Source organism: Podarcis liolepis, assembly GCF_965112155.1.
Source record: "Podarcis liolepis genome assembly, chromosome: 11".
NCBI lineage: Eukaryota > Metazoa > Chordata > Lepidosauria > Squamata > Lacertidae > Podarcis > Podarcis liolepis.
This window is the reverse complement of record NC_139565.1, coordinates 24282092-24294117: the sequence shown is the minus strand read 5'-3', so window position 1 is coordinate 24294117 and position 12026 is coordinate 24282092. Positions and strand designations below refer to the sequence as shown.

The 12026-nt window shown below is 38.1% G+C and overlaps 1 protein-coding gene across 3 annotated transcripts in view; it reads left to right on the top strand.

The window, feature by feature from the left end:
- The window catches only part of FER (FER tyrosine kinase), a 153310-nt gene that overhangs the window by 69704 nt on the left and 71580 nt on the right, over positions 1 to 12026 (top strand). For all 3 annotated transcript variants that reach the window (XR_014516819.1, XM_083464481.1, XM_083464480.1), the window contains exon 13: positions 2099 to 2221. Coding sequence is in view for 2 of the 3 variants with exons in the window: in XM_083464481.1 (XP_083320607.1) it covers positions 2099 to 2221 (123 nt within the window). In the remaining variant the exon portion in view is untranslated. The remainder of the gene's footprint in view (positions 1 to 2098; positions 2222 to 12026) is intronic.

Below are 12026 nucleotides of genomic sequence, written 5' to 3'. Positions count from 1 at the left end.
CCCTCCTGTAGCACCGCAGTCCCAATCTGAATCAAATGCTATTTAACTTTCATAAAAGTTGTGGAAGGCCACATCACAAGTCTCTTGCTGTCGCCACTCATGGTACCTTTGTGTAAAGCAATATGCAAAACCTGTCCCTGTTTGAATGAATGGTTGAAAAATGGTATGGAGTATTCTATTTATTTATTTAAAACATTTTGATACAACTCTTCATTAAAATCCCAGGGGGATTATAACACATACATTATCAATACATTAAAAAGCAACCCATTAAAATCCAATAAAAACAGCAACATCCATAGTAGCCACACAATATTATATGACATTGGTATCAATAACCAGCTTGGGTGACCAGTTCTGGAGCTGGAAACTCAGCAGAATTGGTCCTTTCCTTATTTCTAGTGGTGAGATGATGCTACAACAGAAAATGCCCTCCCCAGTTTTTGGTAGATAGACTTCTGCAGGCTGTAGCACAACCGGGGGGGGGGGGGATAATATTCTGATATCTCAAGAATTTGGTCTTTTCCATAGTAGGATTATAACTGTGTAGTTCTGGGGATAGGTCACTAAAAGAAAGAGTTAATATATCACCAGAAATGGCTAATTTTCATCTTCCTGTGCCTCGAAAAACTTATGGAAAGTACTGTGATAGTAGAGTGTGTCACCGTGATGGTTTTTTGTGCAATCAGTTTGTATTAGGGATGTCTGTGTGCAGAGCAAAGGAGTGAAGCTGCTTTTACCAGTGTTCAGCATTAGTCTCAAAGACTTGCATTAATGAAAGGATTTGGCTGAGCCAGTTCAAAACTGTTAGTAGACCATACTGTTTCAACAACAGTTAAAAGCAATACTTCTTGGTGGGAAACACCACTGAAAGCATATTATGTATAATGATGTACTTTCCTTGTTTGAGGCCTTTTATGCAGTTTTCTTTCATAATTTATATTGTATGCAGAGACTTCTGAAAACAACTGTGAGAGACATCCTCCAAATTTTGATTTTCATTTTTGGTGACTAGAGAAGCTTTCCTATGTGTTTTGATCTTCTAGTTCCCTGTGAAATCTCCAGTGTGTTTCCAGGGATAGCAAACTATTAAATACCTTGCTAGTCCTTTTACCCAGCTGTTCGGGTTGATGAAAAAGATTAAAGCCAAAAATGTCCTCTTTGATTATATACGCAGTTCACTAAACTCCACATGTAGACATTATCCGTTGACATCCTGTTGGATAGCACAATACTAGAAGAGATGCATTCCATTCTATTTGGAAATGAGAAAGTTGGTTTTAAACAACTAATAATTTGGGACCATTATTTCTTGCTCCATTTGGTAGTTTTTGACTATTGAACATCGTTTAACAATGACGTTGCTTTCCATTCATAAGGGATTATATTTCAGGTTATTCAAATACGAAGGATCTAAATAAGTTACCGGTATATAGTTTCTACTAATCTTTGTTACAGAAAATATATTTACATGGGCCCAGTTTTAAACATTTCTTGGTTTGCTGAACCATAGTTTAGTAAGTTGGAAATCAGCTTTCTGATATGAATATGGCACTTTAAGATCCTGCTTAGTAAATTGACATTAAACCATAGTTCCTTGTTTTGGAGAATGTACAGGGAAGGGATGAGCGGAAAAGTATATTGTCTTGATGCTCACTTTCAGCTGCTAAATTATGGTTTAGCAAGCTAGGATATGCGTATTCAAACTGGGCAAATGTAAATATTGGCTCATCTTTTAAACTATAATCGATTTACAATTTGGCCTCAATTATCAGCCACTGTAGGTATTTGTCTTAAAATAGAGCAGAAGTATGTAAATATAACTAAGTTTATTTAGTGAAAATAACTCTCCTTTATTCATATTCTTATTTTGCCACCAGTAGAACTGAAATTTAGTTTAACCCCTGTTACACTGTGCTTTTGTAATTCAGAAATTACACATGTTCAACTTCATGGGTCTGAACCCTTTACTCTGTTTCCGAGCACCTTGAAATACCATCCACCTAACAACAATGGAAAAGGCAGACATTTCCTTATCCCTTGTAAAAGTTAGTTCTGTTAAAATTTTGTATTTCCTCTTCATTTCTTTTTGTTATAGAATCAGTATCGATTTGAAGGGACGGGGTTTTCAACTATTCCTCAGCTTATAGAACATCATTACACAACGAAACAGGTGATTACAAAGAAATCAGGTGTCGTTCTGCTGAATCCTGTTGTTAAGGTACGTGTATAAAATTATTTTAATAATAAATAATATGATTCAATTTTGTATGGTGTTTTTTGCACTTTCCTCCCAAGTTTCCTGCAATTCTCAATATGACATCTCAGTGTTTTATGGTAGGTGAATTTCACTCCTAATTGGTTTAATAGATAACTAATTCATTACTTTCTGTAATACTGCAGTATCTTAAAACTTGTGTTCATCTGAATAAATCACATTGCAGTTCTGATTTGAATTAGCATTTCAGTGTCAGTATTCTGAAAACATGAGTAGATGGTTACGTTTGCTCCATCAAATGTGACTACATATTTTTAGGCAAAGTTCTTTAAAAAATCCACACTTTTAAAATGTAGTATACAAAGAAAACAATTATGGTCTCATAAATAGGAGTGGACAATGGTAGGAAAAGTCCATAGAAGTGTGATCTAATCCACATGCCTACTTTCCAATCTGAGTTTCTTATTTTTTTATTCATTTTGCAAGATTTAAATTCCACTTGATTGTAAGAAAATTTCTATGCCGTTTACAAAAATAAAAAACAAAACATTAAAATGATTGGTAAAACAGTTATTCAAAATATTCCAAAGGATTATTAAAACCAATGAAATGGTTTTACTAAAATGAAATAAAGCACGTCAAACTTCTACATATCAGGATGAGCTTGCATAAAAAAAGATGTTTTAAACAGCCACTGAAAAGAGTACAGTTGAGGCACCTGCCTGATGTCAGTAGCCATGTTCAAAACTCCAATTGTTCTAGGCGCATTTTGTGACAGGGAATTTCATTACCACGAACAGTTTCTGAGCTCTGGGCACAGTACTGCACCTAAGATTTCAGATTAAAACTGCAGCGTGGAAGGAAAGGAGGACCTTTTCCTGCCTCCCCACTTCCAGCTACTCTGAAGACTGGAGGAGAGACCCTCTGAGGAATATTAAGGGGGGGTGAAGGAGGGAATGACTAGACCATGCGAAAAATGAACATAACATTTTAGCTGCAGTTCATTCGTTTTCAGCTTTGTATTCTTGTTATAAGAAAGCGCTCCTAGACATTCCGTTGTTGCACCCATAACCGTTTAACCTGCCATTTAGCTCCTAGCTTTCATATCTTAGTTTCTGACACTGGTCAGTAGGTAGGGAGTTTCAATGTGTCAGTGTTGCCACACTAAAATAGCAGTTTCTTACAGGTGCAGAGCGATTATAAGTCACCTGTATCAGTATCAGTTGCACAGATTGAAGCAGTCAAGGGGGGTAAGGGGATCCTGCAAGTAAACTGGTCCCAAGCTGATAAGGATTTTATATACTGATTTTAACACCTGCTGGCAAATGGGCAACTGGTGCCGCTCTTAGCAGAGGTTTTACATGCAGATAGAGCCTCACTCCTGTCGGCAAATGTGCTGTAGCATTCTGCGCTAACCACCAATTTTGGATCAAGCTCGAGAAGCTGCACACAGAGTGCATCGCAACAATCCAGGTTTAAGTCATCAGTACCTGAACTGCTGTGGTCAGGCCTTCCTGGTACAAGAACCGTTGTAGCTGTTACATCAGTTGTAGCTTGATATGTTGGATACAGACTGTGTAGGTTCCCACCCTTTGCCATACCTAATGTATACAGGTGCCTAATTTTACTTCATTTCATTTTAGAAAAGCTTCTCTCCAACAGCCATATATTCCTTCTGTTCACATCATTATAACTATTTTAATTGACTTTAGTAGAGAAGGCTTTAAAAGGACGGACAGACCTTTGGACTCTTCAACAATTTATGAGCAAGTGGCTTGAATCTTGGGAAGTACTGGGGTTATTTCATGAAGAATTGTTTTATGAAAGCCATATTTTTGATCTGATATACAAGCTCAGCACAGTTTGCTGGCAGCACTGCAGTGCATGTTTATTTTACTTCTCTCTATATATACCCAAATGTACATTTCAAAACAGCACTGATTCTTGGGTTTTATAACCAATTCTAAAAACAAAAACACCCCAAAACAATTTAAAAATTAAAAGACACGAGTACAGCACTCTAAAAACCAGCATAAAGTTGTAAGAACATAAGAGCTGGCTGGATTAGGCCAGTGGCCCATATAGTCTAGCATCCAATTGTCACAGTGGTCAACCAAATGTGTTACCCAGCAAATAAATAAAAGTATTTCCTTTTGTTTATTCGTTAGAAAAATAAAATGTGGTATAATATGAAGACATACAAAGCCAGTCTAATTTTCAATCCTTATACGAAAACTACCACATAAATATTCATAGAGATATTGTCAGGACTACCCAAACTGTGTAGAAATTTATTCATGTATGTGACTACAGTGGCAAGAATGTTACTTGCCCAAAAATGGAAAGAAGAAGTAGTCCCAGCAAAAGAAGAATGGATACAAATTTTTTTCCCAGTTGTAATATTTGTTTTAATTGTATCCTGCTTTACAATCCCAACAGGAATAACCAAGCTACTACATTGTGGCCATGCTGTTAAATAATTTAATAATTTTCATACATATTTGCTTTGGGGAGAAGGTTGCTGCATATGACATATAGAACAGGGAAGATTATTTCTGTGTTAACATACTGTTTGAAATTCATGTGAATTTGCCAGCGACCTTCTTCATTTTTATCTATAGAGCTATAAAGCAGTAACTGGCATTTAAATCTCAGTGGAGGTTTTTAAACAGAGGGCGGATTGCCATATGTCAGGGATTCTTTAGTTGCGATTTCTGCATTGCAGGGGGGTTGGACTAGATGACCCTTGGGTACATTACAATTCTACAGTTCTATGATTCTTCTTTTTATGCATATAATAAACCATTTGGTAAGTGAAAGTCAAACAGGAGCATCAGAAATAATGCTATTTAGCAAGCAAACCAAAAACCTATTGCTTAATTAGTTTGACCTTCTCTTACTTTTTACCCTTTGCAGCTAACTTTTATAATTATGCTCCAAATAACAGTCTTACAATATGTTCTGCCTAGTCCAAATCTGCAGGGACAAGGACATTTAACAAGATGCACAAGTATTTTTTTATTTGTAGTGTTCGGAGGCAACATTACTTGCTTAATTTGTTACTGGTGCAACCATTTAGCCCCAGAGTGTATATGCTAATAGTTTTAAATAATAAAAAGTCTGTTTCAGCACAACTGGTGTTTGGGCTTTCTAATTTGACCTTAAAGTGCTGGTGATATTAAATTATCCTAGATACTTTTTAAAAGTTAATATCAATGTACCTTTACACATTTCAAAATAAATTTAGATATCTTCATCTTTAATGTTCACAAAACTAAGATCTAGGAAAAGAAATCAGATTCATGGAATAGTTTTTCAATTAGATTAACATACACATTATTTTTGGTAGCAGTACCAAACATTTTTATTTTGAAATTTGTTGAAGACATCAAAATGTCTGTGGAATATCTTGTTTACATTACAGGAGTGAGATTTATAGGAGGTTGGGAAATTGACAGAAAGTACCAACTTGTTTCAGAACCCAAGTATTAAGACCTAAGCTGTAACATCTCTGCAATTAGTTTAAGGAACCAAAGTAAATATAAGCTGTACATTTGCCATCTTGTTTAGAAGCCTGTGGCATCCACCAATTTCAGCATAGATATGGTTAACTGTTTCCTGAAAGAATTCTAACACACCATTTGTTTTGCCAATTTTGTTGTAAAATAAAATCTCCCCCCCCCCCGTTCTCTTCCCTAAATCTTCCAAGTGCCAGAGTTTTCTTAGGAATGCCCCCCCCCCCAATTTAGCCAGTAGTAAGAGGGGACACGCCTCATTCACAGAAAGATTTTGTGAACAGATAGACTAGAAAATTCTCCTTGTGGGAGAGTGCATTCTATCTGGCGCTTATAGAAAGCTTGTCAGCCAAGAGGGCAACTATATAGTGTCTGCTTTTCTACAGAACTGTTCCACATTCAGGTCTGTGCTGTGCACACCCAAATGTCTGTCTGTGCAGAAGATGGAGAACTGTAGTTATAGGAAAAAAAATGATTTTGGTTGTGAATTGGAGGAAGGGGATAGAGAGAGGGAATGCTCTTTTATTTTTATATACAAATGCAGCAAAAAGAATAAGACAGCTTATGAAATATTTGTAGGCCTACCTAGTACAATGTGGAACGTTTGGTATTGGTAGTCCTGCATCAGGAACCAGCTTCAGTACCTTGAGCCCCCTAATAAGGGCTTGACAATAGATTGGTAAGTGTGCTTTTTTTTAAAAAAGAACTTGACTGTGTTCTATCCTGTGCCGTTTCAATATAGAATGTAGCATAATGTAATGGAAACAATAGAGCCAGGAAGGTGAAGTGTTTGCTTTTGAACTTTTCACTTAAAACTGCCTTCTTTTTAACCTGTCAAAGATACTGTTCTGCAATAGCCTTTGTTATTAGCCTGCTGCTATGTTCCCATTGATTATACAATGGAGCCGAACAGTTGGGCACTTTTACTTGGAAACTTAAAATGAAATATAGTGAAATAAATGATTACGTTTGTTTCAAGAGGAGTTTCCAGGGTCTGAGAAAGGAATCAAATGAAATGTCTTTCCTGTGAAATAGAAAGCATTGCGTTCCTCTATCCAGTTTCGAAACTGTATATGTGTTATTAGGAAGGAAACAAAAGGAAAGGGTTTGTTCGGGTGCTATTTTGGTCCTGGGATTCTACCCTTAGTGAACTTGGCAGTTGGACACCAGGTACTTGTAGTCCCTCACAGTTAGTAGAAGGTAACAAGTGAAGTGGGAGACCTTCATGTTGCATTTACTAAGCAATTATTTATCCAGCCCTTGAATTCATCTTGAAAACACCAAGGCTAAGAAAAGGAATATTGTATTTCTGTTTGCTTCCCTGTTGTATGGTTCTCTTAGGTTTCCCCAGCTCAGTTTGAAGTGCCTAGTTTGTGGTCTTTTTACTCAAGAGTTCTTAGGCATGTATTGCTTAGCTGCCCATATTTTCTAAAAGCTTTACAAACTTTTTCCCGCACACCTAGCCAGCTGTTCTTCTTTTCTGGGAGAAAACATTAAAACTGGCATGATCTTACTTTGCTTAATGGAGACAACAGGCTGCCTATCCTCTTCCTCAGACCCTGGGAACTAGTGGGTCCTGATTGCTGACAGAGGGCACTTTCATGTTGTACCTGATTAAAAGCTACTTGATATCTGAACTTCGACATGGCACAATGTGGCCAAGATATCATCGCACCATAAAACCTCTGTCCACTAGGACATATCTATACCTGTGCACCAGCCTCAGCAACTGAAATTAGGATGCAACAATGCCAGGCACCCTAGACTCCATATTTTGGTGCCAGTTGCTTGTATAGTTGGGGCATTGTGGGCAGAACGCTAGAACCTGACTTGTACTTTGATCTATTAGAAGTTGGGGATCACAATGCTCTTTACGAAATAATGCTTAGATGGAAATAATTAATGCATGCCACTGTAAAGGTATCGCATGCACCTTAATTTTCATATTCCTTCTGCAATAGACAAAGATAATGGCAGTAGATGCTTGATGATGATGATGCAGAGTTGTCCCTGAAGCAGTTTTTTCAGTACCGTGAATTGTTGAGAGTCCTTGAAAGATTTTCTTTTCTGAATCTCTCTTCATAACACATACATTTTTATGAAATACATTTCCTGCTATCTACCTTTATTTTTGCACTTCATCGGAGAAACCTCAGACATTGAGTTTTTGATTCATGAAATTCATGTGCCCTCTTAGAGATACTACTGTAGGTGGCATCAAATATAGTTTTCCTAACAAGATCATTTCTCATTTCCATCGTCACAGATTGTATCAACAGGTACGCATCTGTTATTTACCCTCATTTCTTCCTCTGCTTCAGCAACTTTTGACAAATGATATTTGAATACCTACTTTCGATGAATAATGATGTGCTGTGATGGTTTTGATGTCCATAAAAAAGCATTAGGTGTAATTGTTTCCAATATTGAAAATGGAAGATTGACTTTTCTTTTTTCTTTCATTATGTGATTTTTTTGCTGGCCTTACAGTAAATTATTTTCAGTGGAAGGTGGAAGCAAAAACCTATTTTCAATATATTTCTCTGCAGCCATTTTTAAATTACCTTTTGTGAAGGGGAAGAGATAACTAGAAAAAGAAGAAGCTATACATGTTGCCTTCTGATATCCTTATTCTTTCCCCTTTCTTTTCAGTTGTGCAGATTCTGTAATGCAGTATGAAGTCATTATTTAGAGGAAAGTATTCATTTATTGGAAGAATGGCTTCTGTGGTCTCTTCCCCCTCCCCTCTCAATTTGGCTGTAAACAAACAAACAAACCTATCAGCTTTTGAAACCATAGTGAATTAACATTTTTTAAAAAACAGCACAATACTCTGTTAAAGCAGAATCTCAAAACTGAAGATCAGAAAGTCAAGTTGACCCATTAGCAACTTATTGGATCACAGTACTGGTGTTGACATTCCCACTGTAGGTTTGAATGAATGAGACTGAATGTGCTTTATTGATTAGAGTCCGTATATTTAGAGAAATATAGGAAGTTGGTGACTGATCTGGGGAAGAACAGCTGCAAATGTCTAGGTTGTAGGGAGAGCTGAGAGTGACTGAGATGGCTGAATGCTAGAACAGAACTGGGCGGGAACTTTCAGAATAACAAGCTGTATTTTGAGGTTTATCTCTGCTAGTTGTTACCACAGGTATTACTCCTATTGAGAGTCACTGGCCTGGGTTGGAGAGAGGGATTCTTAGCTAATTATGTCAATGCATGATCTTAAAAGCAGTGGAAGAAAGCTTGCAGAAGGAGACTTCCCCATCCCTTCCCTTCCATTTCTGCCCTCTGCACCCTACAGAAGCTTCTCCTGTGAGCACCAGAGGATCTTCCTGAACTATGTGGCTTGGCAGTGACCACTATGGGGAGGGAGAATCTTCCAGAGTAGTGCAGAGCTCATGTGGCTGAACAGAGCAAAAGGTTGTTGATCTCTTCCTGAACCCTTTGTCCCCCAATTGTCTGGTGTGTGTTGTCCTGCTTGTCAGCATTGCCAATTCTAAATGTCCACAATTGAAATTTTCAAAAATGAATGTAAGCTACCTCATTCTTGATTACTCTCCATATCCACCTTGTTGACCAGATAAACAGTTGACTAAACACACAAACCTGGCTTTGGCTTTAAATTTTGGGAGCAAAGGATTGGAAATCTGTTGCCAGTTCATGTTACCTTTCCCTAAAAGTGTTGTAGAAGCCCACCCATTTCTGTCTTACCACCTTATGTAAAAACTCCTTGTCACTTCCTGTCTTGACTGTTACAGCTGTCCCACCACTTCTGCCTTTCATTTTTCCTTCCTGTACTTCAGTCCTCTGTCCTCCAACTTTGGTCACAAATCTTGCTCCTAAAAGCACTTTCGGGCAACACCTATGCCAGCCCTTCTCCTCTTTCTTTATGCTGAGAGTTGGTTGGGTTCTGCCTGATAAATCAGGAGGGAAATATTAAAAAGGGCAGTGCCCATATTCCAAAAGCCAGGGAGCAGGTGGAGACAGCCGGAAAAGATCTATATTCCTCTTATAATGAAAAATGGATGAATTGCCCATTTCCAAGCCCATATCTGTTTCCAGCATTTCATTCTCAGCTTGCCACCCTCACCTTTCCCCCCTTTCTTTAATTTTCCAGTGGCATAATTCTGACCCATCACTAACTTTTTTAATTTGTCAACCCAGCCCACCTTGTCAATTTGCTATTCTCCTTTTGGCCTCCTAATGACCACTTTCTCATAACTGCCTGTACATTTCCCCACAATAAGAAGTTGTCACCAAGCAAATAGAGGTTGTCTGACTAATGATGGACAATTATTTGTGCTTCTCTGTCAGCTTGAAGCTGCTGAATGAGAGCAGTGACACCAATACATGCTCAACCTTGTACTCAGTTCTGGGATTTAAATAATGCCTTGTGGCCGCACTAAACATCTTAATACAAACTTTGCCAAGTTGGTTTATGGGATCAAAGTGGAGAGACAGTCTGGAAGAAGATCCTTGTATTTAGACTTTGTAGTTATTCTGATTAATTTCTAGTAGTTATAGTGAAAGAAGGGATATTATGCGGTCTTAGAAAAGCAGATGTACTTTTAAAGAAAAAACAAGTCTACACTGTAATTTTGTGGGCCTAAAATCAACCCATGCATATAAAATAGAATGCCTACGTGGGCTTCCTATTCAAGACAACTCATGGATAATGGAATTAATTTATAGACCATTTAAATAGCATTCAGTTACTGAGGACTTGTGAAACCGACTTTAACAAGGCAACAGAATTTGCATATACAAGTCAATAGAGTGAGTTTTTTTAAGCACACATGAGAACATTACTGTGGAAGCAGATGAAATTCTGAATAATTCTTTAGCATGGAGATATTTGCTGGGGTTGAAAATTTTGACTGAAACAAATGTGCAAAACTTGTATAATAAAGCAGTCTTGACTGAAAGGCTTACAAAAGGGAAGAAAAACACAGGTAATGATTAATGTGCTAATATAAATAGTGGTAACACTTTCTGACAGCTGATTTGATTGCAGTTTATAGTGCCATTTTGTTTAATTATTCCTCTGAAGGATTATATATCAGATACATTCTTCATAAACAAGTCTTTGAAATGCCATGTTGTCAGTATTTTTAAAAAAGTCATTCACCGGTGGTTTAAAACATGGAAATATATGAAAATCCATTTATTTTCATTTCAGTACATCCTCGCTTCTTTGCAATTTTCATTGCCAATCTAAGAGATCATCAGGTTAATACTTCAAAGAAAATGTTCCTGTTACTTTTTCAAGGAGGTTACTTTGATTCTTTCTTGACTTTATAGAGTTCTAGTCAGTTTGATGGAGCAAAAAAGAATACAGAGTGACTGCTGTAAGGAAAAGTATACGTGATGGGGTCTGGCCTCATTACCACACCGGAGAGCAGAGGAAGCTGCCTTATTCTGAGTCAGACTGTTGATCCATCTAGCTCAGTAAGGAATCTTTCTCCTGTCCCTACCTGGAGACACCAGGGATTGAACATGGAACATTGAAGATGCTCTACCATTGGTGTCCTTGAAATAGGAGTACATTAGGACAGAAATAGGTGCTATTCACTTTTGAAAATGCTACATAGCAATTAATGGGAAAGTACATATCCCATTGTACAGTGGATGCTCGGGTAGCGAACGTGATCTGTGCGGGAAGCATGTTCGCAACCCGCAGCATCCGCAACCCGCAGCACCGTGTCTGCGCACGTGCAGGTTGCGATTTGGCGCTTCTAAGCGTGCGCAAAGCGCAGTTTAGTGCTTCTGCGCATGCGCAAGCGCCGAAACCCGCAAGTAGCCCATTCCGGTACTTCTGGGTTTGGCGTGGTGCACAACCCGAAATTGCGCAACCCGAAGCATCTGTAACCCGAGGTATCACTGTGTTTTCTTTCTCGTTGTACTTTTTCTTTTATCCCATTTGTACGTGCACTGCTCTGGTTCGCCAGAAGCGGTTTAGTCATTCTGGCCACATGACCCGGAAGCTGTACGCCGGCTCCCTAAGCCAATAAAGCGAGATGAGCGCCGCAACCCCAGAATCGTCCGCAACTGGACTTTGGTGGTCAGGGGTCTCTTTACCTTTACCTTACATATCCCATACCTACTAAAGATACCGTTAAAAACTGCTGTGTGAGAGAGAGAGGCTTTTTACCTTTGACCTAAGAAGCACTGTTCTTCATTTTAAAGGGGCTGCATTATAATAATGCAAAAAAGAAGCCCACAATTGTGAACTTGTGGAGTCAGGAAATGTAGTTCTCAACAATATTATTGTTAGTTGATGCCAGCAA